General features: G+C 42.8%; 1 protein-coding gene and 1 pseudogene across 1 annotated transcript; both read right to left on the bottom strand.

Annotated features, from left to right (window-relative positions):
• Positions 1 to 396: 396 nt before the first annotated feature.
• Positions 397 to 13936, bottom strand: LOC139465361 (zinc transporter ZIP6-like). The gene is made up of 8 exons (XM_071247065.1): positions 13457 to 13936; positions 6316 to 7417; positions 5677 to 5846; positions 5198 to 5380; positions 4112 to 4256; positions 2366 to 2668; positions 1532 to 1719; positions 397 to 1113 (listed from the first exon to the last, which is right to left on the bottom strand). Exons 1-8 carry the CDS (start codon positions 13934 to 13936, stop codon positions 967 to 969), a joined length of 2718 nt encoding a protein of 905 aa, XP_071103166.1. The 3' UTR covers positions 397 to 966.
• Positions 13937 to 19788: 5852 nt separating this feature from the next.
• On the bottom strand, positions 19789 to 21061 carry LOC139465530 (uncharacterized; annotated as a pseudogene).
• Between the last annotated feature and the right edge of the window lie 37 nt (positions 21062 to 21098).

Raw genomic sequence — 21098 nt, 5'->3', positions numbered from 1 at the left:
TTTCAGCAGGTACAATGTGGAATGTTCTTCCCATAACTTAACTTAACCACGATTCACAATATCACTGTTAGATTATGTAAATAAACATTGCATCTTCAATAGTCTGCCATTGTCAAAGTTATGTTAAGTTATAAAGGTTTCTCCAATAGCAAATATGAATTACAGCTGGTACTCTTAACATCGAATGACTCCAGACTTGTAGGTTAAAGCAAAAAGCAATCGTGATGTGATAGTAGAAACTGTTGTCGATGTATCTGCAGTAATTGTCTGGGCAGCAAATGATTGAAGTGCCAGTAAAATGTCGAGGGCTTTTGGCTGAAGGGAGTGGAATTTGGAGTTATCTACCCTTGGTTCGCGAACAACCTGGCTGGGGGGGGGGGGGGGGAGAGAGATTGTATACCTATCTGAAAACACTGAATTCCTGCCAGATTCAAACACTGTTCTGGATTCAAGAACTGAGACATCCTGTTCCAAGACAGTCTACAGTGACATGAATCTGGACATTCGTCAGAGCACTTTCATTCAGTTGAGGCCTGCTACTTCTTGTTGCTATCACTTTTTTCCACCACTTTTAAGGGCGGTCGGGTAGCCTAGTGGTTAAAGCGTTAGCTCGTCTAGTCGCAGACCTGGGTTCGATTCCCGACATTGGTACAATGTGTGAAGCCCATTTCTGGTGTCCCCCGCCGTGATATTGCTGGAATATTGCTGAAAGCGGCATAAAACCAAACTCACTCATTTACCAAGTTTATGCCCTTTTCTATTGTAAACAAAAAACTGTATTTTTCCATATATTTGCTGGTTATTCCTTGATTTTGTGTGGTTATTTACTTATTCTCCAATTTAGTTTTGTACGACCGATTTCAGGGTTAACCTCGCCGTTCCAATTAAGAAATCACCTGGTAACACAATATGTACTCAGTTGTCATGGTAACCTCGAGTGGAATAACTATAATACAGCTGTACACGTCACATGTCCAGCAGCTTCATCAAGCTGTGCTCATATACTGCAATTAAAGCCATAATACTGGTCCCTACCAAAATACCCAACAGCTGTATGCCCAGTATAGAGTAAGGATTGTCTCCCTTCGTTGGTTGAACACACAATTCGGGAAGCTGAAATGAAATGAATATTTCTTTATGGCTATTTTACATAATTGATGAACCTTTGACGCTAAATTCGACTTCCCTGCAATTTTTTATCCAAAACTATATAATTATAAGGATCAAACATCAAGGCTAATTGTCAAATATTACCATATACCTACAGAAGTGATACCCAATTAGTGTTCGGTTTTATGGACTTATCCCTTGGTATATACTACTCAAAAGAAGTTAAAGAACACCCGCGCTTTTCAAATGACTAGTATAGTGACAAAGTATAGTCATATGAAAAGGCCGGGTGTTCTTTAACTTCTTTTGAGTTGTATACGTCCATATTATCGATATAGATTTCACCGTAGTCTCAATGCTATACGTGTTTCGTCTTTAACAACATGTTGTTAGTGCAAACGCTGTAATATGCCACCCTCACCATATCAACCAGGGCGATGTAGAGGAATGTTCCAGAAATGCAGGCAAAGATCCAAAGAGAGGCTTCGCCCACGTTACCAAGGGCAACACCAAAGATCATCCCCAGGAAGCAGAGCACAGAGGAGACACAGTTGTAGACGAGGGCCTGCTTCACCGACATCCCCGCCTGCAGCAGCACGGCAAAGTCTCCTGCGAACAGCAACAACCAACGAAAAATAGAGAATTGGGAAACATCGGGATAAATTGGGAAACATCGGGATAAATTGGGAAACATTGGGAAGAATCGGGAAACAGGAAAGCTTAGCAGCGAAACAGCATTTGGTCCTGCGCCTACACCAAGTAATGTCTTCGTGTAACCCTGCAATACGTAGTATCTCAGACTGAGGAATCACATTGCGCGGAATAGAACTTCCGGTAACATCGGTAACTTCCGGTTGGCTGAACAGAAACGTTAAGTACCTTGGGCCAATATACTACAGACTACTATCAAAATGGATTAATTATATGGCGTATTTTGGTTTCAAACAGAAACAACCTTTCACAACAAACTACAATGTTAATAACACCTTTTTGCACCCAAATTCATTTTTTTTCATTCACAATCCAAATGCATACAAATGCAGCGTTGGAATTCAATTAAGTCTATATGTTGTATACGACGATTGGTCCAGGTAGAAACATACTGGGCAGTGTAGTTTTATATCGACACACTGTCTCGAACGACGGATAACTCGATAAATATCTGATAATCACGATGACTTCGAGAAATCGCGGTTTTACTGCACAACACAGTCCTACGTTTAGATTTGTACAACTAGTCTTTTCTAAGTCCTACCTATCTCGTGTGGCAATTCGTGGCAGAAGATAGCGATGGTGGTGCTGATACCGCCTGTGATGCTGTTGGCGAAGGCTGCACCGAGCGCGAGGCCGTCGCTGAAGTTATGGATACCATCTCCAAGAATCACCATCCATGCAATCGTTGCTACTGACGACGGGAGCTCATTTGTTAAATGAGAGTGACCGTGACCTTTGTCAGATTGAGAAAGAGGCTGAGCCTCACATAGCGGTGCACTGATGTTAGGATGGGAGACTGCTGCAATTGACAGAAGGCTGCTTGCGCACGCTCCAAGTGGTAATTCTGTAGAAGGAAAAAAAAAAATGAATGGGCATTGTGAAGTTATAGCTGGAAAGTACAGACGGTTTGCAATTCAACTGTATATAAATATATATAATGTTGTATATATGTGGACCATTTGACTAGTTATTAGGAGTTCATTATGGCTTCCTGGGTGAGTGAGTGAGTTTGGTTTAACGACGCTTTTAACAGTATTCCAGTTATAATACGGCGTGTCAGCTTAATGTGGGAGGAAAGCCCGAAGTGATGCAGGTCTCAGACGTTTACCACTTCGGTGAAACCCACGAGCACGGGTATGGTGCTGACAAACCTAGAAACATAATCGGGGCGAACCGGTATTCGAACCAATCATAGGTTTCTGGCGTACCCAAGGGACGCAACTCTGCACAGCGAATCGCGGCGCCTTAGACGACTGGGCCACCCGTGCCCCCCGCTTCCTGGGTGAATTAAGGGGGACCGTTGACCCAGGAGTTTATAAGATGTGTCCTTCGGGTCTTTATTCGTCGTCCGTGACCATGACGTTGGTTGTCGCTATATACCAAGCTCGTGGGATTCACCAAATGGTTCCTAACACACTGAGTTATTATTACAAAAATATTTTTCAAAATGGCGTCACATCCACCTCAATCACCTCACGCCACATAATGGTGGGTGATGCTGTCTTAGAGACACTCACTGCGCTGCCTGTACACGTGTTTTAGAGGTACTCACTGCGCTGCCTGTACACGTGTTTTAGAGGTACTCACTGCGCTGCCTGTACACGTTTTTTACAGGTACTCACTGCGTTGTCTTTACAGGTGTTTTAGAGGTACTCACTGCGTTGCCTCTACACATGTTTTAGAGGTACTCACTGCGTTGTCTTTACAGGTGTTTTAGAGGTACTCACTGCGTTGCCTCTACACATGTTTTAGAGGTACTCACTGCGTTGCCTCTACACGTGTTTTAGAGGTACTCACTGCGTTGCCTGTACACGTGTTTTAGAGGTACTCACTGCGCTGCCTGTACACGTGTTTTAGAGGTACTCACTGCGCTGCCCGTACACGTGTTTTAGAGGTACTCACTGCGCTGCCTGTACACGTGTTTTAGAGGTACTCACTGCGCTGCCGGTACACGTTTTTTACAGGTACTCACTGCGTTGTCTTTACAGGTGTTTTAGAGGTACTCACTGCGTTGCCTGTACACATGTTTTAGAGGTACTCACTGCGTTGCCTCTACACGTGTTTTAGAGGTACTCACTGCGTTGCCTCTACACATGTTTTAGAGGTACTCACTGCGTTGCCTCTACACGTGTTTTAGAGGTACTCATTGCGTTGCCTCTACACATGTTTTAGAGGTACTCACTGCGCTGCCTGTACACATGTTTTAGAGGTACTCACTGCGCTGCCTGTACACGTGTTTTAGAGGTACTCACTGCGTTGCCTGTACACATGTTTTAGAGGTACTCACTCCGCTCCCTATATACGTTAAACATCATTTCCTCGCATTCCTGGTAGTCAGGGTCCTCGTGAGCTGACAGCTTGACGCCCACCACGCAGTCGACCGCGGCGTTGTCAGGAGTCTGCGGGTGCGGAGCAGACTTGGCCTTCCTTTCCTAGAAATTACATGGAATTGCAAAGGTTCCTTAAAAATCAAAATAAACTTTCTCATGAAGACTGCTGTGATGACCGCGTGGTAGTGTAAACATGTCGGTATGCTGGTGACATGACCTTCAGACGCAGTGAAGGGGCGCGGTCTGTGCAGGTCTGATGCTCACCTATAATCATGCTCACCACCATCACCACCCCTAGAGTGCAATTCACCCCCCTCTGTACGGGTCTTTTACGCCCATCTTCCCGAGGCAAGAGTGTTAACTGACTTTCAAAGTCCAGTTTCAACCCTTGCCGAATTAGGCTGGAATTACTAAACTCGATCGTAGCGCCACCACTGGCTATTACCAGTTATGTCCCTTCTAAGCCTCTCCTATGGACCAATCAGATTCCACCGCTCGTATAACTTGCGTTTGCTTCACACAATGGTGGCGCCCATTCTGGACGATCTGATCGATAATCAAGATCTATATCGTGATAAAACGGGTCTTACATCGCGAAATGCATCAAATCACGTGAGCATCTTGATTAAAAACATGAATAGATTTGGAAAATATCTGGTGACAACAAGTTGAGGGTGCACATGCTTCGCAAATCCTGCAATCGATCGAAATCTGCAAGACAGTTTACGAACCGGATTTCGATCTCGGTGAGCGATTTTTATTGGACTATGCATAGACTCGATAGACAATGTAACTCCATAATTCCTAGAACAACAGCTACAATTTAGGTATAGGACAATCAAACAAAGAAATATGTGCATATTTGATACATATCAGAGAAAATAGTTTTAAGGTATAGGTACAGAACTAATCTTTCGATCAGAAGGTGACATGAACGTAATACAACATGAGAATCAAACCGAGATCCGCTGCGCAAAGCGAACGGACTACCACGTTACCAAACCGCCAGGAATGTTTATGAAGAACAGCAGATCGAAACTAACCTTCATCTTCGCCTTTCTCTCCATGAATATCCTGAGCAGCCTTTCCATGGCGAAGAAAATTATCACTCCACCCATGCCACACAGTCCCATCCACACAGCGTTGCTATGGTAATCGAAATGGTCGCTATGGTGATCGTCCTCATCCGTTTCTTCGTGGTTGTCATGGACATCTCCCGTCATTGCCTGTGGTAGAATATAACTGTGCAGATTGGAGTGAGTGAGTGAGGTTTTACGCCGCTTTTAGCAATATTCCAGCAATATCACGGCGGGGGGACACCAGAATTAGGCTTCATACATTGTACCCATGTCGGGAATCGAACCCGGGTCTTCGGCGTGACGAGCGAACGCTTTAACCACTAGGCTACCGTGGAGATTTGAAACGGAGCCAGTGCAAAGTTATTGAACAACGTTTTCAAAATGTTCAAGTTCACTGCATACCTGTATCATGATTCCTAATCGCGCGTTACGAACTGACTTACATGTGGCAAGAGGTGGAGCAGGGCGTCCCCAGTGAGTGCACCGACAGCAACGGCAACAAGGAACTGCAGAACGTAGTTGTAGAAGACCTTCTTCATGATGGGGATGATGACGACGCTCCCGAGGCCCACGAGACTGATGAGGATAACAGCAAGGATGCTGAATCCCCACACTGAAACACACAGATGATGCACGTGGCAGACATCAATAGACTCGAGAAAGAAACAGTTTTTCACTTTACCCAGGGGACCGCCTCCCTGTCCTAGTGGAAGGGCGTCTGCCCGAAGAGCGGAATATCGGGGGGTTTGATGCCCGACCGGGTCATACCAAAAGACGTGCATTGATGGTACTTGTTGTTACCCTTCCTGGCCCTCGTCTAAAACTAGGACTGGTCGGCTTGGAGTCAGTATACTGTGTCTGAGTGGTGTATTCGTGTTAAACTGCGACATGGTATCTCTGTGGGCTAGCACTATAAAACCAGCATTAGTCCGTATTAGTACAAGCAGTCACGCACGCACACACATGCACGAACGCGCGCGCGCGCGTATACGTACATGCAATAATCTTCAACCACATTTCTCTTCAACTTTACCAAGAGCGTGATTAAGAAACGTGACTTGAACCTTGTTTCAGATACGTACCTTTTATTGGTGTTTGATAGAAGTGATGATGTGTGTTGTCATCGTGGTGGTCAAGATCAAGATGGCCAGGCAATTCATGGACATGGTCACCATGGAGACGCTTGTCCTTGTCTTTAGAAACATGGTGTATGTGATCGCCATGGACACGCCTGTCCTTGTCTGTAGAAACATGGTGTATGTGGTCACCATGGAGACGCTTGTTCTTGTCTGTAGAGACATGGTGTATGTGGTCACCATGGATACGCTTGCCTTTGTCTGTAGAGACATGGTGTATGTGGTCACCATGGAGACGCTTGCCCTTGTCTGTAGAGACATGATGTATGTGGTCACCATGGAGACGCTTGCCTTTGTCTTTAGAGACATGATGTAAGTGGTCACCATGGGGACGCTTGTCCTTGTCTGTAGAGACATGGTGTATGTGGTCACCATGGAGACGCTTGCCTTTGTCTGTAGAGACATGGTGTATGTGGCTACTGTTAGTCTCCATTTCTTTATGAACATGGTGCACATGACCACTATGATAACCTTTGAATTCCGACTGATTATTGTGCTCGTGGTCACCATGGTGACCCGTGTCCTTTTCTTCAGAATCATAATTTATATGTTCAACGTGGTGCTTTGTATCCTTTCCTTTAGAATTATGATGTTTGTCGTCACCATGGTCGTCATGGTAACCATTTTGTTCATCTACCCCTGGATGTCTGTCGTTATGGTTACCCTTCTCTTCCACTTTCTTTAAACGACTGTCTAGATGATGTTGGTCATGATCCATGTTGCTATGGTTACGGCCCACGTTAAGGTGTTCATGGATATGATCACCATGGCTACGGTCACCTTTCTCAATATGCAGTTTACTCCCAACTTCTCCGCTTTCGTTTCTGTTGGTCTTTATAGTTTCATGCTGCTTCTGGTGGTGGTGGTGATGACGATGATGCTGATGCTGCTGATGCTGGTCAGGTGAAGGGTGGTCGGCGCTATCGGGCAAACGGTCGTCACAGATATGGGTCAGCTGGTACAGTATTACAGGGGCTAAATACATCATGTCCTGCGGGTCACGAATGACCCCACCATGTAGCATCGCCACATTGTCCAGACCGAGGCACTGAAACAAATACAGTAAACTACGGTTATAACGAACACGCTTATATCGAACTGACGGATATAACGAACTTACTTTTTTGGTCCCAACTATTTGCTGTAGTTATGCTGTATATATGCTTATAACGAACTACGGTTATAACGAACTAAAATAAGTAGTCCCTTTGAGTTCGTTATAACCGTACTTTACTGTACAACACACGGTCACAGCACAGCGATCGACTCCTATACCTCTACCGAATATACTTTCAGTCTGATATTTAATTATGGAATATTGTTAGGGACATTTTTTCGTCCAAAGATCGAGATTGCGAAATTGTCCCTTAATGTGTTCCATATTTAATAGTGCTTATTCCGGTATCGAAACAGTGACGCTATCTTGTTACATTCACAGCAATCTCATTAAAATCAGATCTTAGTTCTCGCTATCGCTAAACAAAGATCTGAGGACATCCCATTAGGGGTCACGTCAGAACGACCTTTCATCCGACCAATCAGAGCATCGCTTACCAGATTCTTAAAGTGACAGTCAGAATGTGATTTCTAATCATGCAACCTCGAAAACTTTAACTCCGATCGGTAGTTACGGGTTTAACGACTGAATCCATACAATCTAGACCATCTATTAGCCATTCTAGAATGTTCTTTTGTTCTGGTTTCAAATTTGTAATCGAGAATTTGTCAAAATATGTTTCGAAGCGTAGTCGCCAATTGGAAATTAGTGCCATAAAGCACGAGTAAGTTGATTGGTCATTGCATTGGTCGATCAATTTTCGCGCAAGGTCGGTCTGACGTGACCTGTAATGGGATGTCCTCAGATCTTTGTTGCATTCGCACCAATTTATCAGTCCCAATATAAGCCGAAGCGTTCGTAAAATATATGATAAACGTCAAATGACTGTCACAACAAATGGAAATTTTTTTTTTTTTCCCACTAAATGCAACTATCGCTCTGACAAGCACTTGTATTTGACACGTCAGTTCTAAAGGTCACTACATACTTGGGGCTCGTCAGGTTAATTAATCAATTAAAATGAAAATATAATGAATAAGTAACGGAATGTGAATATGTACACATACATACAACTTACCGATGTATGCAGTTTATATGTGCTTGTTTGTTGTTTATCGATGCACTCAGCAACATTGTATACAATTTCAGTGTGTTTGTTTTTTAACGCTGCACTCAGCAACATTCCAGGTATATGCCCAGTAAAGTCCAGTGATTGATACCGTCGGGGTACGATGACATGCAATCAACCAAGTCACCGAGCCTGACCGCCCGTTCCATTAAGTCACCTCTTACAACCAGTACAGGGGACCTACTCTAACCCAGAATCTACACAGGGTCTCTTTAGAGGCTGGCTGAATGTCCCATGCATATACAGAACCGTCCTTATCACTTTCAGATCAAATATTAGACAATGCGGGGAGTGACGCCACTTCCAACAGTATTTAAGTTACACCACAGTATGTCATATTGTTTCGAGGGGATAGCTCGAAATGATGTTGGTCTTATACGTTTACCACTCTCGTGAAACAAGTACGGGGATGGTACAGACAAATCTTGGAACATATCTCAGGGCAAATCGTGGATTCGAACCACGATCAAACACATATGGCTCGCCTAATACCCCCATCACACCAAACTAGTTCTCAATACGTTCGTGAAAATGTTGTCGAGCCGGCTCCAACAGTGTATGAACGTAGTGGACGTAGTAGCAACTATTGACAGTCTTTTTACGAACGTCATGGACGGGCTCGGACGGGGAGGGTGCTCTAGAACTTTGACTCTGCTCAAAGTTTTATCCCGTCCATCCCGTTCTGCAATTAGTCGTACTAACAACGTACTTAAAACGAGAAAGACGTATTACGAACGGAATCGCCGTACTTTGAACCTACTAGGGACGTGTTACGACGTGGTGCAGTCGGACATAAATTTCAAAACAACGCGCTCGGCAGCCAAAGGAGTCAGGCCAATACATACGCACTTGGGACGAGATGAGGACGTACAGCGAACGAGTTAGTCGGGTTGAGAATTAGTAAGAACTGGATTGGACGTATTGTGAAAGAGGTAGAACGAGTTTGAACTGGTTAAGAACGGATTCGGAACGGCTACGGACGTGCTTGAACTGATTCGAAACGTTGTCGGGATGAGGTGAACGGACACTTTTACACGATCTGAACTGGACACAAATGGACTGCAGACTGGCTAAGAACGAGATTTAAGACTGTTTATGAACAAGCTAGCCTTGTATTTTACGCCAAAAAGTTATTTTAAGGTACCGACGTTTACTACAATATCTGAAAAGCTTTTGGACCTACTACAGTCAAAATTGGTATGAGATTATTTAACAGTCATACATAACTGGATCTTACATTTAAAGACAATCGGTGCATGAATAAAAAATCTGTCTATTTAGCTATGACTATATTTCATCAACAACCAGACCTGTTCGTCACGGGTGGAACGAGCATTCATTGTAACAGCCATCTGCATAATGCTACCCCTGCGTCACAGGGCCATATGACACAGTTGAACCAATCAACTCAACTCGAAAGGTTGCACGGGAATCACGCACGCACGCACGAATACGGTGTTAGCATTAGATTTCATGATGTCTCAGCGCAAGCATCTTTCCGCTGATGCGAAAGGTTTCGTTGTTAAAATATTTGAATACTTTAAGGCTGAAAGTGAAAGGCGTTCGCCCTTCTTTGACATTTTAAAGTACATGAAAAGAACAATTCATGCGTTACAGCTTCCCAAACAAACCGTAGTTAAGATTTTGAACTCTCATAAAAACACGTGCTCCCCTGCACATCCCTTAGGGGGCATCTCAAAACAGGATAGGGAATTAAAGATTCCTTTGATAAGAAAGTTGTCAGGGACATGATTTCGGGGGTTAACACGAGAAAATGAATTTATTTCAACACGAAAACTGAAACAAATTCTCCTTACACAGCATGACTTAGATATTTCCAAATGGACCATTTGTAAACTCCTTTCCAAATTTGGATATCAGTACAAAAAGACGTGAGGGTCGACACTAGCAATGTGTGAACGACCAGATATCATTCGTTCGCGTATCAGTTATTTGCGCATTATTAAAAAGAGGCGAGAAGAAGGCTTTGAGTCTGTCTATTTGGACGAAACCTGGATTAACGCCTGTCACACAGTGGCTTACCAATGGTCTCACCCAGATACCAGAGAGCCACAGCGCAAGATCCCCCCTGGTAAAGGGGAGCGCCTGATTGTCCTCCATGCAGGCTCCCACAGGGGTTTCCTCCCTGGGTGTGATCTAGTGTTCAGATCCAGATCTACAGATGGCAGAGACTACCGTACCCAGATGAATATTCAGGTTTTCAATGCGTATGTTGAGGAGCAACTCCTTTTGGCACTGCCTGATAAATCCTTGGTGGTTATGGTCATTGCTCCCTATCAAAGTTGTCGAGATCCTATTAACCTTTGTCCAACCTCAAATTCCACCAAAAGGTGAGATATGTCAGTGGTTGGACGAAACCGCATTGCTCGGCCCACGAAAGCCAAAAAAACTGACCACTACCAACTGGTCCTTCAGAACAAACCCCCGCCCTCTTATTTGATTGACAACATGTTGAGAGAACACGGTCACGAAGTGCTTAGACTTCCTCCTTACCATTGTGACTTGAATCCCATCGAACTAATCTGTGGTGATTTGAAAAATATGGTCGCACGGCAAAATAAGACCTTCAAGCTTGCCGACGTCAAGCAGATTGTCTTGAAAGGGATGGGAGAAATTACAGTGTACGTTGGGCAAACTGTGTCCAACATGTTATTAAAGTTGAGGAAGAGTATTGGAAACAAGACTGTATCCGACCAGATACTGTCCAGTCTGTTGTTGTTCATTTGGGTGACAGCACAGACTCCGAATCTGACGACGAGGGCATTTCGTGGGACCAAGAATAGTGCAATACATATATCCCTGTTTCACTACGACATGTAATAGCCCGAATTACAAAGGATATGAATTCTTACATATTCGTTCATATTCTTAATCATTTCTTAAGAATCTTAAATATATCTTATTTGATTCCCAAAGATTATTGTAGTTCGTGGGGATCGTGAGAAAAAAATTGTTTATCAAAGAATTTCTAGGAATCGTTTTGGAATTTCAGGTTCGTGCTTTGTAGTACATGTCGTAATCGGATCTTGTCCACTTTGTGCAATTCTTGGCTCAGAACGTGATTCTCTTTCACCCGAAACAGCCCCGAAAGTCTCGAATCATCTACGAAAATATTTTTAAAAAATTCTTCGAAACCATAAAGCAATGATTTGTCTAAATGAATAATTACGTATGATATATTGCACCTAATAACATGATGCATAAAATATAATAACGTGGCAAGGAATGATACATTCAAGTCAATAACACAGACCTGAAAAAGAATGCAAAAATAATTGGATAAATATTATTAAATAACTGCTTGAGACGCCCAACGCTAACACCGTGTTCGTGTGTGTGTGTGAGTCCCGTGCAACCTTTCGAGTTGAGTTGATTGGTTCAACTGTGTCATATGGCCCTGTGACGCAGGGGTAGCATTCTGCAGATGGCTGTTACAATGAATGCTCGTTCCACCCGTGACGAAAAGGGTCTGGTTGTTGATGAAATATAGTCATAGCTAAATAGACAGATTTTTTATTCATGCACCTATTGTCTTTAAATGTAAGATCCAGTTATGTATGACTGTTTAATAATCTCATACCAACTTTGACTGGAGTAGGTCCAAAAGTTTTTCAGATATTGTAGTAAACGTCGGTACCTTAAATTAACTTCCAGACTAAACGCGTTCTACCGTGATCACAGCCCTCCTAGGACAAGCATAGTCGCCTTTTACGGCAAGCATGGGTTTTTGAAGACCTATTTTACCGCGAAATCTTCACGGGTTGATTTAGAAATGAACCACATGCAGGTTACACTACATGAATGTGGCGTGTACAATTTCAATTGGAGAAAACCGATTTAGAACATTCTTTCTCTAAAATCATAAATCATCACGTTCATTAGACATGAGTAGTCTCTGTTATTATTATTAATAATAAAAATAATAATAATAATAATAAAAATAATAATTATGATAATAATAGTGTCTTATGCTGGAGTTAAAGGCACCGATGATAGAGGAATAAAGTATGTTGCTCAAATGAGTGAAAGAACGCCCGATACTTTCATATTACCAAAGTCAATCTGTCGTGACACATTAACCATATCGTTATGTGAAAGAATGAGGTGTTCTTTAACTTCTTTTGAGTAGTACAGATCTGAGAAATTATTATGGAAACAAAATATTGTTCGGGTGTTAACGTTGCTGTGTTCTTCCATGGCGACTGGTGATTTAACCCAGCTAAACCGCGTTGATCCCACAGGCATGTCGATATTTGCCTTCACTAGCTCCGCGATACTTAAAGCGTCAAATCCGGAAAAAAAAACTTTCTTAAACTTCCTTCTGAAAAAAAGAATGAAGCCGCTTATATACCTTGTGTTTCCTGTACATCAAACCCTAAGACCAGAGCTTGTATTAAGTTTCAAACGGGAAAGAAGCGGAATGAAAATAACTCGCGAAACAAGGTTGTTTTTTTGTTTTTTTAACTTTTCACCAAATGATATAATATGTATGATATTTGTGATATGTCTTTTTAATACATGTTTAGATAGTTCAAAAATGAGGGGTGGGGTAGGGGGGGGTGGGGGTGCGTACATGGGCACACCTTTGGATCCGCGTATGATTTAGGAGATAAACCTGTGTTTTGAAATTTGATGTAATCCCCTGTAGAGTAGATACCTCTTTATTTTAAACTTGAACCGAGCGCTTTAGTATTCTTCAATGTCATGGTAGAATATTATATACAAGCTTACAATAAGTGTTACTCTTTTACCGATTATCACATGTATCCATTAGACATGAAATAAACCATTTGTAGAAAACGTATAAATATATATAAACAGTCTCGAAATAGAAAAGATATAGTATAGTATAGAATAAATATATAAGGGTGGTTAATTACCATATCGTCCTTGCTCTCGTTGTTTCCCGTAACTTGTTTCGCTTCACTTGTTTCAAAACCATGTGCTATGTGTTTTGAGACATCTCTCGCATGGCGTCTGGTGAGTCCAGGGGCACGTTTTCGTCTGTGCTGCTGATCATGATGATGATTATGATGGGGCTGATGTTGATGATTGTCATCAACGCCTAAATGTACCCCCACATCTCTCAACATGCGTACCAAGTCGTTCACTTCCAATACACCAGAATTCGAATACAGTGACATCAATAATGACGAAAAATGTAATCCCATATTCCGCCTGGAAAGTATATCGGTCCTGTTACCATGGTAATGCATGTCTTGCGCTGCACGCGTAGAAGAGTTAGTGTCAGATCCACGTTTGTTTGATCCGTGCAAATGTGCACTGGCTGCGCTAGCGGGACACAACAAGCATGTGACTACAAGACCCCACATGGCCCCAACGTTACGTTTGGAATCCATGTAATCCCAAGCAAATATACGTGTCCTCTACCACTTACTTCGCTTGTGTACATGTGTTGTCAATTTCACTCTGAAATAAACTTCGGATAAAGTCAACCATTAATATCTCGGAGCAATGCTTATCAAAACGTGAATGCCATGTGAATCACAGCAGTCTAGACTGGTTCCTCGTCCACACTGAATTGTGAATCAACGAGTCTTATGATTGGTTGTTATAAATAGAAACGTCTCACAAAGTATGAAATGTGTTAACATTTTCTGTTATCTCATTGAATAAACGGGTATAACAAAATATTAATGTCTGAAATGGAATTATAAATAATCTTTTGAATGATATAGCTAATTTAAACGAGGTTCAGCGCAGTCTATGCTTCACGTAAAGGTCAACTGGGTACAAACTTCGCTCTGCGGATGTTGGCTAGGCCAAACAAAGACAAGCCGGTACGCTGTTCTGTGGGACGAAATAGCCGGGGCTTTTACAACGTGGGAAACGGGACAGAATAATCGTGATGCTATATATATTTGAGGGAATAAAATGTCATTGTTCATTGTTTTTCATAAATAAACATGTCTCAAAACAATTATTTTAATGTGATCAATCCATTCGGTTCAACATCCCTCATGTGATATGTTAGCGTCAGGTGTTTAGATCAAAGGGATTTGACACTCGTCTGTCATATTAATTTCTACTGTGACCCTAAAAATAGTGAGAACAATAAACTAAATGCAGTTGTTTTGAAGTCATCCTAATTATTGTTTTCAAGCAGATTCCCTATTTGTCGGATTTCAACTAGTCGGATTTCAAGATTGAAGTAACTTGAAAACATTCCAATGAGTAAATGAGTGGCTGGGAGTGTTCAAGGCTGCTGTGAACAGTATTTAGGTTATCTGATGGCCTGTCAGCTTGATGTCGGAGGAAAGCCCGATGCAGGAAGATGCAGGTCTTAGACGTTGACCACTTTAGGGCAGCCCTTGAGCACAGGTCTTGTTGACATACCCATGCTCATAGTGAGTGAAAATCTGATATTCGTTTGTTTTGTTTGTTCGTTGTTTAATGCTGCAGTCAACAACATTCCAGCTATATGAGGGCGGGCTTAAAATATTTTATTTTGTTGTTTTTGTTTTTTGGTGTACATACACAATTACAGTACAAACAGTGGTTGATAGCATGAACAACAATCCATAAACTGATTGCCAGATTGCATTAATTATATTAAATGAAATCCCAAATATCGGAAATGTCAGCATGGATTAGTCCCATGGCTATTTGTACAATATATTCTACACAAAGGAAGTTAAGAACACCCAATGTTTCATATAGTTAATAGTTTATAGTCATATAAAAACATGGGTGTTCTTTAACTTCTTTTGAGTAGCATATTTTGCATATTTATCTTGTCTGTATAACAATATCTGGTAATGAAATAGGTGGTGAGGTGAGGTGAGGTGAAATGGGGTTTAACGTTGCGTCCAAGATTATTGCACTTATATAGCGACGTGCATGTACGTGTGTGTGTTTGTGTGGCTGCTTGTACTAGTCCGAACTGATGCCAATGTAGAGTGCTAGCTCACTGAGATACCATGCCGCAGTTTAACATGAATACCCCACTCAGATACAGTATCATGACTCCGAACCGACCAGTCCTTGTTTTAGCCCCTTAATGCCGAGCGCCAGACAGGGTAACAACAAGTACCATCTTTTAACGTCTTTTGGTATGACGCGGTCGGGGATCGAACCCCGGACCTTCCGCTGTCCGGGCGCACGCTCTACCACTAGAACACGGAGGCGGTCGGTAATGAAATAGTGCCACATTAAGCAGACTTCAGGATTGATTCACAAACATGTGTGAACGTCTAGTTAAGAGAGCAACAATAACACCACTGTAGCAGAACTTGTCAGCACCTGTCATCACTGCAGCCTTGTAACATATATCAACAACAGAGACAGAATTGTGTGGACATCAGTATATTTACATATATACAAAAACAACTAAAAACATCACATGACAATGTTGCATGTATCACACACAAAAAAACAAGCACATTTAAGTTGAGAAAGTACAGAGATAGAAATGTTTCTCACTCGTCCATACACCCTGCACATGTAGACACACCCCACAACATTGGCCACTGGCCACAGAGTGATAGTTCATCGTCTATCATAGTCATCATGGCTCTGACAGTCATAAGGGGTAGTATTATATTACATATTCATTGTAATATTTTTTGCTTATCATGTATAAAAAACAACCCACTGGCTACAGAGTGATAGTACATCATCGATCAAGACTCAGAGTCCTGACAGTTATAAGGGGTATTATCATCAATCATAATACATATTCATTATTATATTTTTTGCTTATGAATAAAACAATTCCATTAATCTCACACATGCATATATATTTTTATCAATGGTGCAACAATTTCATCACAGGAATTACATTAAACATTTGTAAAAAGCAAGGTTTGACAATCTCATTTTTTTGGTACAGTGTAATGTAAAATACTCAATACTGGATTTCAGGTGTAGACAAATAATACAACTTGCTCAAATTCATGAATATACCACCACCTTCATTTACAGAAATCACAGTGATTCTGATATCAAAACACATCTCAAACCACTCTAAGTCCCACTTGAATGAAATCATATTTTTTTATTTACTTTCTTACGTCTTTCTTACATCACAAATTATGTACAAACGTAACCATAGTAATGAAATACTAACATTCGCCTTGTACCCATGAGGTGCTGCCCTACAACACACTGTCCAAGTTCCTGCCTCCGCAGTGAGTGAGTGAGTGAGTGAGTGGGTGGGTGAGTGAGTGAGTGAGTGAGTGAGTGGGTGGGTGGGTGAGTGAGTGAGTGAGTGAGTGAGTGAGTGAGTGAGTGAGTGAGTGGGTGGGTGGGTGGGTGAGTGAGTGAGTGAGTGAGTGGGTGGGTGAGTGAGTGAGTGGGTGAGTGAGTGAGTGAGTGAGTGAGTGAGTGGGTGAGTGAGTGGGTGAGTGAGTGAGTGAGTGAGTGAGTGAGTTGGGTTTAACGCCGCTTTTAGCAATATTCCAGATATATCACGACGGGGGAACCAGAAATGGGCTTCACACATGTCGGGAATCGAACCCGGGTCTTAGGCGTGACGAGCGAAAGCTTTAACCACTAGGTTACCCGACCGCCCCGCCTCGGCAGTATTTGTGTATTAGGTACTCAAGACACATCCACTGATCTTGTTTGACATGCTTCAACATTCTGTTCTAACCTACTGACAGAGATACACATGATTATTAAATATTATCGTATGTTCGGTATTACTCCAAATACAAAACCCACTTATTCAACTCCCCAGTATAAGACTAACCCCAGTATAAGACTAACCCCTGTATCTTGTCCTCTTCCACCAATGTACCAGTCTCCGTACCAGTGCATCAAAACTATGGTCCTAACTGGCCTTATTTAATATTAGTTTGTTTGTTGTCGTACACCTAGCAATATTCCATCTATATGATGGCGATCTGTAAATAACAAGACAGTCCAGTGATTGACATCACAAGTGTCAATCTACGCAATTGTGATACGATTGGACTGGGATTCTAAAAAATCACATCTTAAACTCATGACATTCATATTATTCTGAGGATCTGAGGAGTGACATGACCTCATGAAATGAGGTGTCAGTCATTATAATAATGAGCATGTCTATAATTTGTAAATATACATCCTAAAGCATGCTGAAAGCCCTACATGTGAGAGGCTGACATACCTCACATTATCACACAGCTTGTTCAGCTCAGCTTAAGATTGGGGTAAAGCTTTGTTTCCAAAACATGACATGATGCTGATGGAGAGGAATTAACAACAGGACGAGCTAAACATGCACCAGCTGACTTGAAACATCCCTACCATGAGTGAGTGAGTAACTATGGTTTTACGCCGCTTTTAGCAATATTCCTGCAATATCATAGCGGGGGGCACCAGAAATGGGCTTCACACATGTACCCATGTCGGGAATCGAACCCGGGTCTTCGGCATGACGAGCGAACGCTTTAACCACCAGGCTACCCGACCGCCCCTCCCTAACATGATGTAAACAGGACATCCCCTTACATATTACCACCTAACAACACTCACGAAATGAAGGACCAGCACCATCCTGATGTTCCTTGTTGAAGTGGTACAATTCACAAGGAAGCTTTGTAATATTCAATTTCCACTAACAATATGTACACTTTCTCTGATGCCTATGAATCATGTTGTTGATATGCCATACCATATGCCACACAAACATATCAGCTCTCAAACAAGGTAAGGTTGTTGTTTTTTAAAGTTTTGTTGTTTAACGCCTCACCCAGCAATATTCCAGCAATATTCCAAATCATGCATCCCATTACATTGGAACAGTTGATCCTATTTCTTAAAAAACCCAGTATGAACACAAATCTAAGCCTTCTATGGTTATGAGAGTGTGAGTGGGAGGGAGGGAGGGTGGGAGGGATGGAAGGAAGGAAGTAGGGAGGGAGGGAGGGAGGGAGGGATGGTGGGAGGGAGGGATGGAAGGAAGTAGGGAGGGAGGGTGGGAGGGATGGAAGGAAGTAGGGAGGGAGGGAGGGAGGGAGGGATGGTGGGAGGGAGGGATGGAAGGAAGTAGGGAGGGAGGGTGGGAGGGATGGAAGGAAGTAGGGAGGGAGGGAGGGAGGGAGGGATGGTGGGAGGGAGGGATGGAAGGAAGTAGGGAGGGAGGGAGGGAGGGAGGGATGGTGGGAGGGAGGGATGGAAGGAAGTAGGGAGGGAGGGTGGGAGGGATGGAAGGAAGGAAGTAGAGAGGGAGGGAGGGAGGGATGGTGGGAGGCAGGCAGACAGGCAGGGAGGACAAACAGTATTCAATCTATATCACAGCATATCTGCTTAATGTGGGATGAAAGCCCAAAGTGATGCAGGTCAAAGACGCTAACTACACCAACATATAAATTGTGCCGTCAACAAACCAAGTTCATAATCCAGGATAAATGGGGATGAGAACTCTGATCAGCTGATTGAGAAAAAAAATTTGATCCCTGGGCCACCCCGGTACTGCATGAAAAAGAGTGAGACCACTACATATCCATGTTGACTAAATACACTGATGGGGACTAGCACTTAAGTTCCAGTACTAACCATTGCATCCAATAGCTACCACCAAGGTCTGACTAGGACAATATGTCATGATGGTTTTTGTAACATGGCTTAAAGTATTTGACACGATCTCTACTTCTATCTGTACATGCGTAGAGTGAGTGAGTGAGTGAGTGAGTGAGTGAGTGGGGTTTAACGCTACTTTTAACAGTATTCCAGTTATATCGTGGCGTGTCAGCTTAATGTGTGAGGAAAGCCCGAAGTGAAGCAGGTCTCAGACATTAACCACTTCGGTGAAACCCACGAGCACGGGTATGGTGCTGACAAACCTAGAAACATAATCGGGCGAATCGGGATTCAAACCAAGAATCAAAGGTTTCTGGTGTGCCCAAGGGACACAACTCTGCACAGCGAATCGCGGCGCCTTAGACGACTGGGCCACCCGTGCCCCCTCTGGTAAGGAGAATGTACCAATATGTCATGATGGTTTTTGTAACATGGCTTAAGTGATTTGTCACAATCTCTACTTCTATCTGTACATGCTTAGAAGATAAAGGCTTACAAAAAGAGGTTAAGTGGAGAAAGAACTACAGTGATCAAACAGTTATATTTGTTACGAGAGAGATGGCCATGTTTCTCAAACACCAGCGTTTGTTCCTGTTCCCTTACCCTGTACAGAGAAAGGAGTGACATGCTGTATATAACACAGAAGCACTGAGTGTGTAACACTCTGTATACACCGGTTCCCCTACCCTGTACAGAGAAAGGAGTGACATGCTGTATATAACACAGAAGCACTGAGTGTGTAACACTCTGTATACACCGGTTCCCCTACCCTGTACAGAGAAAGGAGTGACATGCTGTATATAACACAGAAGCACTGAGTGTGTAACACCCTGTATACACCTGTTCCCCTACCCTGTACAGAGAAAGGAGTGACCTGCTGTATATAACACAGAAGCACTGAGTGTGTAACACCCTGTATACACTTGTTCCCCTACCCTGTACAGAGAAAGGAGTGACATGTTGTATATAACACAGAAGCACTGAGTGTGTAACACCCTGTATATACCTGTTCCCCTACCCTGTACAGAGAAAGGAGTGACATGCTGTATATAACACAGAAGCATCGAGTGTGTAACACCCTGTATACACCTGTTCCCCTACCCTGTACAGAGAAAGGAGTGACATGTTGTATATAACACAGAAGCACTGAGTGTGTAACACCCTGTATACACCGGTTCCCCTACCCTGTACAGAGAAAGGAGTGACATGCTGTATATAACACAGAAGCACTGAGTGTGTAACACCCTGTATACACCGGTTCCCCTACCCTGTACAGAGAAAGGAGTGACATGCTGTATATAACACAGAAGCACTGAGTGTTTAACACTCTGTATATACCTGTTCCCCTACCCTGTACAGAGAAAGGAGTGACATGCTGTATATAACACAGAAGCACTGAGTGTGTAACACTCTGTATATACCTGTTCCCCTACCCTGTACAGAGAAAGGAGTGACATGCTGTATATAACACAGAAGCACTGAGTGTGTAACACCCTGTATATACCTGTTCCCCTACCCTGTACAGAGAAAGGAGTGACATGTTGTATATAACACAGAAGCACTGAGTGTGTAACACCCTGTATATACCTGTTCCCCTACCCTGTACAGAGAAAGGAGTGACATGTTGTATATAACACAGAAGCACTGAGTGTGTAACACCCTGTATATACCTGTTCCCCTACCCTGTACAGAGAAAGGAGTGACATGTTGTATATAACACAGAAGCACTGAGTGTGTAACACCCTGTATATACCTGTTCCCCTACCCTGTACAGAGAAAGGAGTGACATGTTGTATATAACACAGAAGCACTGAGTGTGTAACACCCTGTATATACCTGTTCCCCTACCCTGTACAGAGAAAGGAGTGACATGCTGTATATAACACAGAAGCATCGAGTGTGTAACACTCTGTATACACCTGTTCCCCTACCCTATACAGAGAAAGGAGTGACATGCTGTATATAACACAGAAGCACTGAGTGTGTAACACC

Source organism: Haliotis cracherodii, unplaced genomic scaffold (genome assembly GCF_022045235.1).
Source record: "Haliotis cracherodii isolate W230 unplaced genomic scaffold, xgHalCrac1.p SCAF_18, whole genome shotgun sequence".
In the NCBI taxonomy this organism is placed as follows: Eukaryota; Metazoa; Mollusca; class Gastropoda; order Lepetellida; family Haliotidae; genus Haliotis; species Haliotis cracherodii.
Note: the sequence above shows the minus strand (reverse complement) of the source record. Positions and strands in the feature narration are given on the sequence as shown.